This window comes from Macadamia integrifolia, unplaced genomic scaffold (genome assembly GCF_013358625.1).
Source record: "Macadamia integrifolia cultivar HAES 741 unplaced genomic scaffold, SCU_Mint_v3 scaffold2322, whole genome shotgun sequence".
Classification (NCBI taxonomy): domain Eukaryota; kingdom Viridiplantae; phylum Streptophyta; class Magnoliopsida; order Proteales; family Proteaceae; genus Macadamia; species Macadamia integrifolia.
In genome coordinates, this window is record NW_024868637.1 from 59,853 (window position 1) to 75,887 (window position 16,035).

At 37.9% G+C, this 16,035-nt stretch overlaps 2 protein-coding genes across 5 annotated transcripts in view; both read left to right on the plus strand.

Moving 5' to 3' along the window:
- LOC122066291 (lysM domain receptor-like kinase 3) overlaps nucleotides 1–8,249 on the plus strand; it is a 51,219-nt gene extending 42,970 nt beyond the window's left edge. For 2 of the 4 annotated variants that reach the window (XM_042630113.1, XM_042630110.1), the window contains 2 exons: nucleotides 6,685–6,792; nucleotides 7,790–8,249. In XM_042630113.1, coding sequence (XP_042486047.1) covers nucleotides 6,685–6,792; nucleotides 7,790–7,954 — 273 coding nt within the window. In that variant the 3' untranslated portion in view covers nucleotides 7,955–8,249. The remainder of the gene's footprint in view (nucleotides 1–6,684; nucleotides 6,793–7,789) is intronic. The other 2 variants (XM_042630111.1, XM_042630112.1) reach the window with 2 other exon arrangements.
- Nucleotides 8,250–12,169: 3,920 nt separating this feature from the next.
- Nucleotides 12,170–15,756, plus strand: LOC122066290 (senescence/dehydration-associated protein At4g35985, chloroplastic-like). Its single transcript, XM_042630109.1, has 5 exons — nucleotides 12,170–12,946; nucleotides 14,026–14,153; nucleotides 14,379–14,545; nucleotides 14,721–14,805; nucleotides 15,386–15,756. The coding sequence occupies exons 1-5, from the start codon at nucleotides 12,377–12,379 to the stop codon at nucleotides 15,552–15,554; spliced, it is 1,119 nt and encodes a 372-aa protein (XP_042486043.1). The 5' UTR covers nucleotides 12,170–12,376; the 3' UTR covers nucleotides 15,555–15,756.
- Nucleotides 15,757–16,035: the final 279 nt, after the last annotated feature.

The window sequence follows — 16,035 nt, forward strand, 5'->3', positions numbered from 1 at the left end:
AGAAAAGCATTCTTGACATCCAGTTATTGTAGCTCCTATCCTTGGTTCACTGCACAGGAGATGATAATTCGAACTGTATTCATTTTTGCTACAGGGGCAAAGGTTTCCTGGTAGTCAGTCCTATGAGTCTAAAGCCCTTTGCCTTGTAACTATCCATAGCCCCATCAGCATTATGCTTGACCATGAACACCCATTTGTAGCCAACTAGTTGCTTTTGCAAGGGAAGAACAACCAAATCCCATCTGTTATTCTTGTGAAGAGCTCTCATCTCCTGATTCATTGCTTCCTTCCACTAGGGTTCTGCATTTGCCTCCTGCCAGGTATTAGGAATAGAAACAGAGGACAAGGAAGACACAAATGCATGATATGATGGGGAGAGCGCAGTATGACACCACGTTAGAAATAGGATGCTGAGTACAAGTCATATTACCTTTTATATGAGCAATAGGAACATCAAGAGACTGATCAAAAGTGAAGGGAAAGGTTATACCTAGAAGGAAGACTCAGGATCAGGAAGCAATGGAGTAAAAGTGGTAGTATGAATGGTAGTTTTAGTTCTCTTTTTTTTTGCAAGAGAATACTTGTATCACTGGACCATCCTGTGTTTTCTATTGAATCTGTGACTCCCTCTGAATGGGAGCCTCCCGCTCCTGAATAGATGGCTCCCCCTGAACAGTAATCCCTAGACCAATGGGAACCAATCAATAGTCTTTGTTCCAGTATCCCTCTGAGTAGCACCATTATCTATGGTAAGGTATAAAGGACAATCAAAAGTAGGAATCTGAATCACCTCTTCACCACCAGAAGAACCCTCCTGAAGAGGTGGAAAGTAAGCCTCAGACTTACGAAAGATCACATCTATGGAAACAAAGAGTCATCGAGAAGGTAGATGATAGCATCGGATCCCTTATGAGTGAGAGAGTAGCCGACAAAAATACACCGGAGTCCATAATGATCAAGCTTGCCCAGAACCTGATGATTACGAACAAAGCAAACACAACTAAAGACCTTTGGAGAAACAACAGAAGTACGAGACCTAAGTAACAACTCAATAGGACTCTTAAAACCAAGTATCCTTGAAGGCATCCTATTGATGAGATAGGTAGCGGTGAGGACAACCTCACTCCAATAGGGAGCAGGGACCTGCCTGCATCTCAAACATCAAGGAGCGAGCAACCTCAAGTAGATGACGATTCTTACATTCAGCCACATCATTCTGTTCTGGAGTAACCACAAAACTAGTTTGATGGATAATCCCATGATCAACCAAGTAAGACTGGAAGGAGCCATCAATATATTCCTTTCCATTATCAGTTCACAGTACCTTGAGTTTACATCAAATTGTGTCCTAATCATACAATGAAATTCTAGAAAGGACTGAAAAACCTCACTTTTATGATGTAATAGATAAATCCAAGTAAAACGAGTATTGTGATCAATAAAAGTAACAAACCATTTATAGCCAGAAACAGAGACATAATGGGCAGGGCCCCAAACATCAGAATGAATTAAAGCAAAATGAACAGTACTTCTATTATCAAAAAGAGGATAAACAACCCTAGTTTGTTTTGTCAAAACAAACGTATCACAAATAAACTTGTCCATGGTACAATGTTTAACTAATGTTGAAAATAATCGAGATAATGTGATCCATGGGGGGTGACCCAGACGGCGATGCGGTGATGCCAACCCAAAAGTTCTGAGAGCCAAATCAGATGAAATGTCTAGAGCTCGTGAGGGACCAATGTCTAAGTAATAGAGACCACCACTCATTCTAGCATTGCTATTCGTTCCCCCCCGTCGTCAAGTCCTGAAGCACATAGTGAGTAGGAAAGTGACTTTACAATTCAAATCTTTAGTAATACTACCAATGGACAGTAAATTAGTAGTAAACTTAGGAACGTATAACACAGAACACAATGATAACACTGAATGGAACCCGGTCCAGCAATAGGGGAAAGGGAGCCATCAACAACACGAACTTTGATATTACGTGAAGAGGACAATATGTAGGAAAAAAAAAAGTGTGTAAACCGGTCATGTGATCAGTAGCCCTAGAGTTAATTATCCAGGACATGGAGGCTACAGATGCACTATGGCCACAAAATATGGTACTTGAGTGGGCGGAGTGCGAAGCGGTGTTTGGTGGTATAGAGTAGGCAATAGCAGCGGTAGAGGATCCCATCTGAGTCAACATATGACAAAGCATAGCTATTTCGTTACTAGTGAAGGAGGCACCTGCAGTAGTGGAGCTATCAGAGTCAGATGTAGTTTCTGGTTGATTCTCCTGGGTATTCTCCACACGACCCTGATTATGCCTATAAGAGTTGGCAGGACGTCCATGGAGCTTCTAATAGGTCTCCCTAGTGTGACACTCTTTGCCTCAATAGTCACATTTGACAACTAGTTTGTCGGGAGAGGTTGAGGCAGTAGTCCGGGAACCTGTACCAATAGCAAAAACCAGAGCGGATCGATCTTGAGAAAGAGGCTGTTGCATCTCAGATCGACGTTGTTCCTCAACCTGAATGAGGGAATACGCTTCCTCAAGGGAGGGTGAAGGATCACGATTAAGCATATTACCCTAATCTGATCATATTCCACATTGAGGCTGACTAAAAAAAATCATAAACATGGAGCTCCTCATGCTTCTTAAACCCAACAACATCAGTCTCACAAACAAGTTGACAAGTCATAATAATCAATCTCGTTCCACAGACCCTACAGATCAGAGTAATATTGAGCCACAGAAAGCTCTTTCTGAGTAGCCCGTTGAACCTTCTTCCTTAGTTCAAAACACTGGGCACGCTTGTCCACGTGAGAATAGGTGGCCTTAGCAATTTTCTAGATCTTAGCAGAAGAATCAAGTAACAAATATGTTCGAGCAATAGGAGACATAGAATTAATAAGCTAGGACATTACCGTCCAGTTGGCAACGTCCCATTTGTCCTAAATAGGACCTCTAGTAGGAGGCCGTACTAAATCACCTTTGAGAAATCCGGCATAACCACGACCAGCAATCAACAGGTAGCAAGACCAAGACCAAATTAGATAGTTTCTCCCATCCAACTTAATGGTGCTATTAGGGAAGAGAGGGGGTAATCATGACCAGATGAACGACCCCCTACTTTCTGAGTAACTGATATCCCGGAATCTTCAAAGGCCGTGGGTGCAGATTCAACAAGCAATCACAAGAGAGGACGACCAATCTAGAGCTAAGCAAGCATAAACAACTCCAAGACAAAGGCCCCCAATGGGAGAATATTCGCTACTAAGGAAGAGAACCGAGGAGAAGCAAAATTGCCCCTTTTACAAAGGGAGCTTTTTTTTTGGAGGGGGGGGGGTGTGGTGGCAGGGTGGAGAATAGACTAGTGCATGTTGTAATTGGGTTGGGTGAGGTCTAGTTGGGCCAGTTGGTTTAGGGTTGGGTCTAGGTGGTTTAGGAGTGGGGTTGGGTTTAGGATTGGGATGGGGTTAGGTCTAGTCAGTACAGGCAAGAGGTTGTAGAGAGGAAGAGTTGCGATGGGTTCTGGTCGTGAGAGGTTGCAGAGGAGGGTGCAGACGAGGAAGGTTTCTGGTCGCGATGGTTTAGGAGGAGGTTGCAATGGGTTCTGGTCATGAGAGGTGGCAGATGAGGCAGACGAGGGTGCAGGAGAGGAAGAGTTGCGATGGGTTCTGATCAAAAGAGGTTGCAGAGGAGGCTGCGATGGGTTCTGGTCGCAAGAGATTGCAGAGTGGGGTCACGGAAAGAGCTTGGATGCAGAGGTTCTGGAACAGGTGAAGATCGGTGGGGTTTGGGTTTGCGCAGGGGTGATTGGCAGTGGCCAAGGGGGTTTGGGTGCAGCGGTAATATTAGGCAACTGGTACTGCAAGTATTTGGATGCAGTGGTTAGGTGTGGGGTTTTTGGCAGCAGCAGGAAAGGCATGGAGCTTGGCAGCGGCTAGGAGGTCTAAAACATAGAGGAGGAAGAAGGTAATGGACTGGGATTTGGGGGTTTGGTGATCAGACCTGCTCTGATACCATGAAGAATTGGATAAATTCTGACTTGTACCTTAATGGGCACAGTCCTCTATTTATAGCAAAATACTCCTTAGACTTTACATGAGTCTAAGTAGCCCTACCCATTATTACAATAATTATTCAACAGATGGGAAGTGAAGTAAAATTAGAACAGTAGAAAAATGGAAAATTTTGCAATCATTACCATGTATAATTGTGTAATTAACTAACCACATACTAAATATGACAATTAAATTGTCACTGAAAAATTTCCAACAACATATAAAGTTTACCATAATTAGTACAGTGTTGGGTTAGTTTCACATATTCTTGGGAATGATTACAAAACTTTCTTTAAAAATAAAAATAAAAATAAAAATAAAAAAAATTAAATCACTTCACTTCACTTTACAAGTATCCAAATGATTCCTAAATAAAGTGAAGGACTAACAACCAAACTCCAGATTTTTTTCCTGTCTGATATGAAAACTAGGAAGGATCAACAAAGATATTAAATATGAAGATGTAATTGTATTTGGGAGACTAACACATGCTGATAAGGTCAATTTAACAATCCGTTGTATTCCTGATTAGTTGTTTTTATAAATTATGAAATCTACCGTCTATATGAAATGCAAGGCACCCGCATATAGAAAGCCTGGATTTTATTTTCAACTTGATACTAAACTTTCCTTTTTTCTGCCAGATACTAAACTTTTTGTAGGCATTATATTACAACTCATTGATTTTTCTGTTTACTGACCTAGTGAGATCATGCGAGAACGGCAGTTGGTTTGGATGTGAGTGAGTTCCCATTTGGAATCTATATAGAAAAATTGAAAGATATGACTGTATGATTACAGATATTCACCAAAGATGGTTAATTATTATGTTATGAGATTGAAATGTGTGAATGACTGATTCCATCCAGTTTGAAAAGCTTCTCTATGTACCCAGGTATTTAGTTTTGGCATAAAACCCCCTTTAAAAGCATGTGAAATGGCATAAGAATATTAAATCATAGATGAACATCTCAAAACAGGGACAAAAATCATATATTTTAAGTATACAAAAATCAGAGAGGAATTTAATGAGAATAGGAAACAAGCTTGAGCAATGTGTACAGTTTGAAATAATTTAGAAACCCCAAATAGGCCCATTGGATTTTAATTCACCCACCTCCGTCATTGTGAGTCTTTGTACTGGAAACTAAAACAAGATATCATCAGAACTATAAAAATAGAAATTTATGAATGCAAAAAGAATTACCCATTGGATTTTAGTCCTCCTACTCATGCATTCAACAGTGGCTGAAAACCAGAGATTATAATCTCTCTTAGTTACTAAAAGAGATCAATTGAACAATCCCAATTCCATTATAGCTTGTTTTGCATAAATTCAAATGAATGTAACATCAAATCAAAGAAAAATAAGCAGGATTAGGGAAATTCGTAAGAAAATAACAAAGGATCACATTAGTGCATGAAAAACAAATTAAGAAAAACCAAAAACATGAAGAGTAATATAATTGCAATTCAAAAATTAAAGAAGATATCAAGCAATAAATTAAAAGAAAACAAAGAAAAGGATGGTAAAAGTATGCATACTTCCAATTTGAACAAGATGGGAGCAGTCTGTTCATATTCCCACGTCATCAGAGTCAATTATGATGCATTAAAGCCGTCCAAGAAGCACTTGGACAAATTGAACTTCCCATTCTTGTAGCTTTCCTTTGTCCTTTTTCTGAGGATGCTATCCATAGATTGTTGGACTGAAGACTATAGGCTTTGAAAGAGTGTAGACAAATGAAGGGGATTGAGTATTTCAGCCCTTGAGTCAATTTTGTAAGAGATTGAAGGTTGATGAGACCAGTTTTTTCTTTTTTTTAACTGAACGAGTAACTTGATCCAAATTGCAACTTAGGACACTATTTTTCTGAAAAATTTTGTTTGAGAACAATTAGAAGTGAAAAGAATTAAGAAAATCAAGTTCGAATAAATTGTAAGAGTTCCAAAATAGAAGCTATTGCAAATTTCTAAGGAAGCACTTGACTCACGAAAGTTGATTAGCACTTGTACCAGCTGATCTCATGTTCAATTGAAACGTATGGTATTTCACATCTAAGTTAGAAACTGCTTATCAGTCATGGGTATATTAATATTTTATTCAAATGTCTCTAAGACACTGAGATGTAGGCCTAATTTCCAGAAGTATTTTGAGAAACATCGTAAAAGATTCCAACTTCAACTTGAGTCGTTCAAAAATGGGTATTTGCCAACCATCGGGATTTTTGAAGAAAAAATAGAGATTTTACTGATATCTGAGCCCTTCAAAGGGTCTATATATACTTCATTTTCTAATGCTGTTTAGAACATGATTTATGCCAGTATTTGAAGGGGAACTGCCCTAAGTCAATTGTTAGACTAAGATGGAATATGTCTTATCATAAGGTAGATGATAAACTTTCTATGTTTTTTTAACTATGTGACTCTAGGAACAGTCTTTTAGCTTTTTATTCTTCTACGTGCTTTGGGTTTTCATATCTCTGGTTCATCTCATAAAGCCTGCGCCTTCCAAAGCATGCTTTACTCCAAAATATTCTTTTGGACAACCTAGTTTAAATTTTGAGTGGTGATCAAATGATCTATTACATGATTCTTTCTTTTCTAACTTATCAAAGTTTACAGATGCTGGCAGCTCTTAAGAACTCCCCCAACTCAATGAGCATGTCAAGCTTGAAGGACTGCATTGATCCTAATTTGATGGATTTGTATCCCCATGATTGTGTATACAAGGTAAATATCAGGGAAAATTACATGATTACCCATTTTTGGGTTTCCCTTTACAAAATTACCCACAAAAAGTTTTGGTTAACAAAAATACCCAAAATTAGGTTTGAGTTTATAAAACTACCCACCCAAAGTTTTAATTAACAAAAATACCCAAAATCAGGTTTGGGTTTACAAAACTACCTAAAATAGTGATTCTTCATCTTCCACATATAATCATGTATTTTTTTATGACTAAAACTTTGAGTAGGTAGTTTTGTAAACCCAAACTCAATTTTAGGTATTTTTGTTAACTTAAACTTTAAGTGGGTAATTTTGTAAAAGGAAACCTAATTTTGGGTATTTTTGTTAACTGAAACTTTTGATGGGTAATTTTGTAAAGAGAAACCCAGAAGTGGATGATCATGTAATTTTTCCTAAATATCAACCTCAACTGATCCAAATTGACTGGAGAACAGGTTTTTTGTTTGCACCTAAATAGTTAGGGTACTGATGCTTGAGCTGTTTTGAGGTTAAAGTTCAGTTCACGTTACAAAAAATAGAACTAGAGTGAAGAGAAAAGAAAGTGGCACTTCAGCATCTGCAAAACAACCAGAACTGCATGATAGTGATTCATATCTGGATGGGAGACGAGACCTTTCTTTTGAGTATAGTTAGAGCTTCAATTACCTGAAGTGTTAGGTAGTGGGAGCTTGAATCATAACAAGAAGATGAAAATAAAATACGAGAACATGGATTAGTTTGTCTTTGACCAAATGGCATCGACTGAGATACTTACTTTGCACAACTTATCGTCTCCTGTTTCTACGTCCTAAAGGATACCAACATTCCGGTGCCCTCGAGCCCAGAAGGCTTTAGGTCCAATACTGACCCACATGCAGAAAAAACAATTTTCTGCCACTGTGGTAGTTTCACTTTCAGAATAAACAATAAAGCATTATATTCATTCAATAATTCATGAACTCACCTCTCATATCATGATGTGGTATATCTGTTTTCCTAGATGGCCATGCTGGCGAAGCAATGTGTGGATGATGATCCCATTTTAAGGCCAGACATGAAGCAAGTGGTGATTTCCCTATCACAGATCCTTCTATCCTCTGTGGAGTGGGAAGCAACTCTTGCCGGGAACAGCCAAGTTTTCAGTGGCCTCGTGCAAGGGAGATAAGATGATGGGGTTAGTTTCTTTCCAGCCCACTACTTAAGACATCTTTTGTCACCCCCATGTGGACTTTTTTATATATTCTTGTGCATGTGTGTGTATAGTTGCAGATATGATCAACTTAAAGAGGTGAGTGGTAGTATTCATGCCTGTCACCTATCGCCTTCACCTTTTGCCCAACAAAGTTGAAAATGTTATATTCTTTTGATGTTGAAAATTTTGTAATATGATGCTTGATGTAGAGAAAGGAAGAATTTGGTTTCTTAATCCAAAATAAGCTATTTGAGTAGTTTTGTTTCTATATTGTTCAATTTCCTTAACACTTTGTCAATGTCTTGATGGAAAATGGAGGTAGATTAGCCTTCGGGAGTTGAACAGTAATTTGGGCTTAGCAAAAGGCCCGAGTCGATATAACAAAAAAATCATTGTCACTTGTCAATGGTATGAACGAAGGAAAATGCAATGCAGATGATTGGAACATACGAAGGGATTACATGGCTACATCAAAAATATCAATTGTAATGTATTGATCCTTTCCCACTGAGCTACCTCCTTGAGGTAAAAACATCAAACTTTCAGAATGAGGGACATTGCAGTTGCATTAGAGTAGAGATCATCCTGCATTTAAGAATGTGCCCAAGATCTGTACGCATACATCTTTAGGTGCCGGCCTATAGTTGTCCACTGGGATTTGCATTCATCTCTTTTTGTGTTTTTGGATAAAGATTGGACTGAGTTTACCTTCACCTACGGTGGAGGAATACCTCGCTATTGCCATCGGCCATTTGATTGGACTTGGGAGGGGTTTATATGACTTGAGACAATAGGGGATGAGTGTTCATGATGATACAAAAGTTTAATCACAAAGTTGAGGGGATTCTTCCTTCTCCATTGATGAAGGCTTTGGCAGCAAAGATTTGCTTTCATTGTTGTGGTCTATGGAGTTAGGTCTACCCATCATTAGTTAATCCATTTTTGTGAATATGATATTGAGTAAAGATCAATAGTGTCTACTTTCTTTCATTCTTGAGTGATTTATCTTTCCTTTTGGCTCTGTTTGGTTGCAATGGGAATTTAAAGGGAAGAGAAGTGAAATTTTCATACTTTAAAAAGAAATGTTTATAATTAGTACTCCATATGATTGTATAAACTACTTAATTTTTTTAATCATATTTAGTAATGATATATTTTACAAGTAATTTTTATTTTACATATTATAGTAAGGGGTCTTGGACGCAACGTAAAGTGAAATTTTATAACCAAATATGGAATGATTTGAAATTAATGTTAAAGTCACATGGGTAATGATTATATATATTTCTTTTTTAAGTATGAAAATTTCACTTTCCTTCCCTTTAATTCCCCTTATAACCAAACATAGTCTTTGCAAATTCGTTCATGTGAGCTCCTTTCTTCTTCATTTCTTTGTCCAATACCTTAATGAGTGGCTATTAACCCTTTGGATTGGGACCACTAGTACTTGGAAAGTCCGCTATTCCCGCTGCAGTTCATTAAGAGTCTTAAGACTGAATAGATTTAGATCCGATGCGGTCGTCTTTTGGGTTTCATTTCTGCTGGTTGAAAGTGTCAATAGCATACTCTCATTGTTAAACAAAAATGATTCGTAGAATATTGACTTAATAAGGTAGCATTTGGTATGCATTCTAAGATAATAAAAGCAGTGAAAAAATAATCATCTTAGAATGCAGTATTGACCTATAATTGATATACCAAACATAGCCTAAAACTTCTTATAAATGGGAAACCACTTAATCCTATTTGAAGTTTGTCTCGTGGAGTCAATGAAAGAACAGAAATTAGTCAAGATGCTTAAATTTAACTAAGATTTTTTCTTTTTGGAAGTTTAACAAACAATTGTGGTTTTCTTTTTTTTTTTTTTGGGCAATAGTTTTTCAATTGAGTAGTTGGGTGGGAAGAATTCCTTGCTCATTGGTGATGTTCTTGTCCTATCAACAAACTCTCATACCTTAGTAAGGATCTCCAAGATATCTTTTGACTTGGTCATCTGATGGTACTATGGCCATTGGCAAGAGATTGATTCTCTCTTCACCACTGGTGTGAGGAAACTTGGTCCTTTCTTTTCTAAGTCGTCAAAATATGAATTATTCAAGATGTGGGACTAAAATGGCAAAGCATTAGTGTTAAAATGGTGACAATTTCTTACACAACCTGCCTACTCTGGTATGAACATGTTATAAAATGTCAAAATTAAAGGGCTAGGATTGAGAAAATTTTGAAATAACACAACATGATAACATATCAATGAACGGGTCATGTCAGGATAGAGGATAATTGAGGCTCAACTCGTTTGATACAAATACTTCTTTAATCATAGAAGCTAATGAATATATCTATTATGAGTATAATATTAGTGGTTGGCCGACAGTGAGAGCTTATCTGTCGTATTGCCTTAAATTTTTTCGACGTGTAAATCTCTATGTATCTTACTTATATGTCAAGTTTTAGCGCAGAAAAAGTTTGTCAAGTGATAAATTAAAGCTTTAAAAATTAAGAAAGTGCAATACATGGGGGTATTTGGTAGAATTTGTATCTGAATTTAACAAGTGATCAATGCAATAATAAGGCAATACTTGGTAGGATTGAGAAATGGATTTAGATGGAGTGGAGGCAATTTCAACATGACGTTTTTGAGTTTGGAATGATCATGATGCGACTCAAGCTATTGCCACCACCTTCAGTTTTAAATTTAAAACAGATTTTTTTTTTTGAGAGAGAATTCAACACAGATTTCGATTATATGGGGAGTGCATGTCAATTGTGAAGTCAAAAAAGGAGTTTTGGCGGGGCGTCAAAAGTCAAAAAGAAAAGAAAACACCCCATCTAATCTGTGGAGATCTTTTGGGCTGGAAAGGTAAGGGGTTTTATTGGTGGGGCGGGCTACCAAGGTTTACAAAACCGGTTCAACAATCGGTGGAATTGGCTAATTCGGTTCAGATTCGATTGATGCCAATTCCAATCCATCCAAGTATTTTAAACTCGGAATCACAAATTGGTCTCAGTCAATTGCGATCCAGATTGGATAAGAATCGCTAGAAATCCCAAAAACCTTGGAGTCAACTCCTCAGATTTGAAAACCTGACGATCTGGTCCCAAAATTCCTAGAATCAATCAAAATCGATCCCAAAAACCCTAGAATTAACCCCTCATATTTGAAAACCCAAGGATATGGTCCCAAAAACCCTATAATTGGCTGAAATCAATGACAAAAACCCTACAATGAACCCCTCATATTTGAAATTCCAATGATCCAATCACAGAAACCCTATAATCAACCGCTTTAGAACATAAAAAATGGGGATCGTTCACGAATTTTTAACAATGAATTCACCTCCATTCTTCACTTATTGAGTCAAACCTAGTTTATCCCAGTGATTCTAGTCAATTCCTGAATCATTTGAATTGGAATTGATTGAGATTCAACTCTCGTAAGTCTAAGATTAATCTCTAATCAAATAAATGATCCTTAACCAGGGTTTAAAAAATCGGACCAGATCGCCCAACCGACCTCAATCCCGGCCGATCTAGATTGGGCTTATTCAATACAAAAACTAGGGTTTAGTGGTCTCTAGCTAATCTCCACCACTTTAAAAGACAAATTCTAGCCGATTCCAATCCAATCCAGATTCAGATTCCAGGTTTTTAAACCCTGGCCTGAGCCTAGCTGAGTGAGAGAACAAGGAAAATAGATGATGACTAAAGCAAACATCAGTATTGGTTGCTTCATTTCCATGCCCCACTGACTTTACCAATCCAAAGTGAGGATCCAATGCAAGCACAGGGGCTTGTGCTAATTTTGCTGTTAGTAGTCGTCCAAATTCATGTTTCATATAGTACAATTATTTTCTAGACTCAGGCATGATAATTCTCGAATTCCTTCAATTAGATCAAAATAGATTGTTTTTTGTAGCTTTATGTATTTGAATTTGAATTGGGTTTTGATTTTATTTCTTAAATTTCTCAAGTAAAATCTTACCATGTTGGGTTGAGGATAAGGCGGATTATGTCCCCCCAATTATATTTTCTTCATTTATGTTCTATTAATAAAATTTTAGGGTCCAGTCAAGGGAACCCAAATAAGTTGCTGGTTCAAACAAAAAAGCACAGGGGCTTGTTTACACCTTGGCAGTTGGCACTCTTTTTAACAAGTGAGCTGTGAGATTCGGAAGCCAATTTAGGAGTGGCCCTGCAATCCACATCATGGGCTGATGGGCATCCATCCTCTGCTCCCTAGGATACTGACCATATTCTAATTCACCGAAAGCACCTGTCCATCAATTACAGTGTTAACTTTCTACTGCTCTTAACCTCCTTTTCACTTATTCATGTATTTCTCCATCTAGTAACACCCTCCTTCCTCTTCTGCAAGTTTCAAACACACTGGAGAATATGAATTGCTTTAGATCCCATCGTCCCAAACACAGCTCCCCTACCAACTATAGCAACTCTCTTGAAGAAGAAAACCCAGAAACCAGAAAGCCCAAGGAAGAACTGTTGTTGCATATCCCAGGATGCACAATTCATCTCATGGATGAAGGAGAGACAGCTGAACTTGCAAAAGGAGATTTCATACTTGTCAGACTCATTGAAGAAAACATTTCCCTTGCCACAATTGTCAAGGTTGGAGATGATCTACAATGGCCTCTCACAAAAGATGAGCCGGTGGTGAAGCTTGATGGTCTCCACTATCTCTTTTCTTTACCCATCAAAGATAGTGATCCTCTGAGCTATGGCGTGTCTTTCCCTGAAAAATCGTATACTGAACTGGGTTCACTGGATATATTTCTGAAGGAGCATTCATGCTTTTCTAGCCATTCTTCTACTCAGAATGGACTAGATTGGAGGGAATTTGCTCCAAAGGTTGAAGATTACAATGGAATCTTAGCAAAGGCAATGGCAGGAGGGACTGGCCAAATCGTGAAGGGCATTTTCAGATGTAGCAATGCTTACACTAAAAAGGTTTGACTGTAATTGACTATTACAACAGTACCAAATAAAAGATAAGATGAAACTTGCTAGTCATATTTAAGCTTTTCTCCAGGTTAGTTATTACTGTAGGTATTTAACATAAAAATAGAAGATGAGAGTACTTCCAACAAATGAAATTAAACCGATTTATAAAAATGTCAAAATAAGGGAATAATAAAACAGAATATTCATGTGAGCACTAAATTTAAATGCTTGTAAGGGTCTGTGAATGTGTGTGTGTGTGTGTGTGTGTTGGTCATGAAAGTTTTATATGAATGTCTTCGTCATGAAACTCATTTGCACCCTAGAGTACATAACCCATTAAATGTTAGTTGATACATTGCTCTTGGTAATATTAGGGGAAGAGTTCTCCGTCCAGGAGCGTGGCTCTTGCACCAGCGTGAGTGCCAATGGGAGTACTTGGAAGCATCAACAGGGTGGGCATTTCCGCCTTTCAAGGGGGTCATTCCCCCCCCCCCTCCTGTGTGGGCGCAGCCCCTGCACTCCCGGACAGAATCATTTTTCCCTATTATGTGATAAGAAATTTAAATAACTAACTTTAATCTAAGCCAATCAATAAAACCATAGCAACTCAAGATAACTGCTTCCCTATCGAGGAAGAAGAAGAATGCTCAATCCATTGAATTAGTGGTTTTGACGTCAAATAAAGTATAGATTCACACTGACTATTACAATCTATATCAAGACTGTCCCTTAAAAAATCCACAAATTCAAAAACAAATAATCATTTAGGTAAATAATGTAAACAAGACATGAGAAAAGTGCTGCTAAAAATTTAATTTACTGCTACATATATGGTGTTTTGCTTCCTTTGAATAATCTTCCAAGTCATATCAAGCACTGTACATTCCTTCCTCCAGGCAAACAGTTTACCAACCAGAAATTTGTTTACTGAACTGCCAATATCTTATGCTGTGTATAGCTTTCTGAAAAATGGTCCCTCATGGATATGGCGCTTTTGCGTACAAATAGCATTCAAGTTGTTGAACTATAAATAATAGGTCCTACAAATAAGAGTACGTGTACAAATAACAGCATCACATATGCAGGTACAAAAGGGAGGAGAAATGATTCTAAGTCAAGTTGAAGAGAAGAATTGTGAACCTGCTGCTGTGGAAAATAAGAGAACCAAAAGTGCTGGCAAGACAAAAAATGGAGTAAAGAAAAGTCTTAAACGGTATTGAAGAATAAAACCTGAGAAGTAAAACTACCCAATATAACTGTTTCATGGTTAATGTTTCGACTAAGTTGTCTGTATCATCTTATTTCTACTTTCCTTTTGGCAGATAAAATGGGACCACCAGTAAATTCAACTGTTTCTTTTTCCTAATCACCAAGCTACGATTAGGCTAATTCCCAAATGTCTGTACTTTGGCACATATTGTTGTTGTTGTCTTTACAGGGCAAGGAAGATATCGAAGATGACTGAGAAGATGAGTAAATCTCTGCTAGATGGGGTCGGGGTTGCCACTGGATCCATAGTGGCGCCTTTGGCTCAGTCCCAGGCCGGAAAGGCATTCCTAGCTATGGTTCCTGGAGAGGTCCTCTTGGCTTCACTTGATTCTCTCAGTAAGTGAAACCCCAACAGAACATGGTTTCAAAAAGCATAGGACTCCTATTTTCACTTCATGCATGTATGATCACATAATAGTCATTTGAACATATCAAGATACATATGGTAACTTTATTGGTTCATTCATCTAAGAAAGATAAAGTAACCAGAGTTTCCATCTTGGAATTACAGACAAGGTTATGGATGCAGTCGAAGTTGCTGAAAGACGAGCTTTCTCTGCCACATCTGGTGCAGCAACCAGAATGGTCACTCAGAGGTAAAGAACTGAAGAACTTTCCAACCACCAAACAAAAACCTTGATATGCATGACATGTGCTAATTATGTATTCACTATATATTTCTATGTCTCAGTTACACACATAGAGCAACACCCACAAAAGCTGTACCTGTCAGCCTGGGTATTCCACCAAGGAGATTTTAAAATCTCAACCTAAACCAAACTTACAAAATGTCCCAGCAACCTAGCCTTATCCATATCTTTAAGATCATTTTTTAGTGTTCTTTTCATGAACATACACATTTATCTATTCTAACTTATGGAAACTTAGAGAGCAAATATTCATGAAAATCATTTTAATCATGACACCTTCACAAAGTGTCTTAACCAGCCTTTCCCACCCCCTCCCCTTCTTATTTCAATTATGTGCAAGTAATTTACATGTAAGTTTCATTTGCAGATTTTCACTCATGAGGACAACTCTTAACTATCGAACATCTGATCTTTAAGATGGAATTTTTATACTTTTCACAATTTTGTTTTTGATTCTCTGTTTTACTCAACTTGCCTCACTATGATTATTGTTTCTTCCATAACTTAGTTACTACTGGGGTGACAGGTTCGGGGAAAGTGCAGGGGAGGTGACAGGAGATGTCTTTGCAACTGCAGGGCACTGTGCTTGTACGGCTTGGAATATCTTTAAGATACGAAAGGCAATCAATCCTGGACGTGCGTCCTCTGCCCCTTCAGCAATACTGAAAAATGCAGTAAAAAAGAGAAAAAATTAACATACTAGTCAACCTGAACAAACCCAACTGATCAGTCAGACTGGGCATCCAGAATCACTAAACAAATGTCTGATGTCAAAGATAGCCACAGAATTCAAAATAATTTATCCCATGGATCTTTGACTAGGGTATTGCTCCAGAAAGGAATTTCATTGGTTTAATTTATATTTTTCCTGATAATAGTAGGTTTTGCGTTTTTAAATTGTGTACCTGTCGTATTGATGAACCTGCAATCTGATGGGCACCTAAAGTAAACTCCTAGCACAGCAAGTTTAGACAACTAGATGATAGGTTCTACAATCTGCATTCATCTTCTTGACGTTAGCATTTTAAACCACCTTCCAACCAGAAGCATTGATGTACTACAGTGCCTAAGCTGACAATGGCTCCCTCTAGCAATGTTCAAAATATCGGATTTCGACCCTTGGGGAGACCAAAATTTCGGTGAAAATCTAGGAAATTTCGAGGAAACCATGGAAAT

Coding starts and splice junctions, on each gene's coding strand:
- LOC122066290 (XM_042630109.1), top strand. CDS start 12,377: ATGAATTGCTTTAGATCCCATCGTCCCAAACACAGCTCCCCTACCAAC. Junction 14,546..14,720: donor GGCTTCACTTGATTCTCTCA/GTAAGTGAAACC, acceptor TTGGAATTACAG/ACAAGGTTATGGATGCAGTC. Junction 14,806..15,385: donor ACCAGAATGGTCACTCAGAG/GTAAAGAACTGA, acceptor CTGGGGTGACAG/GTTCGGGGAAAGTGCAGGGG.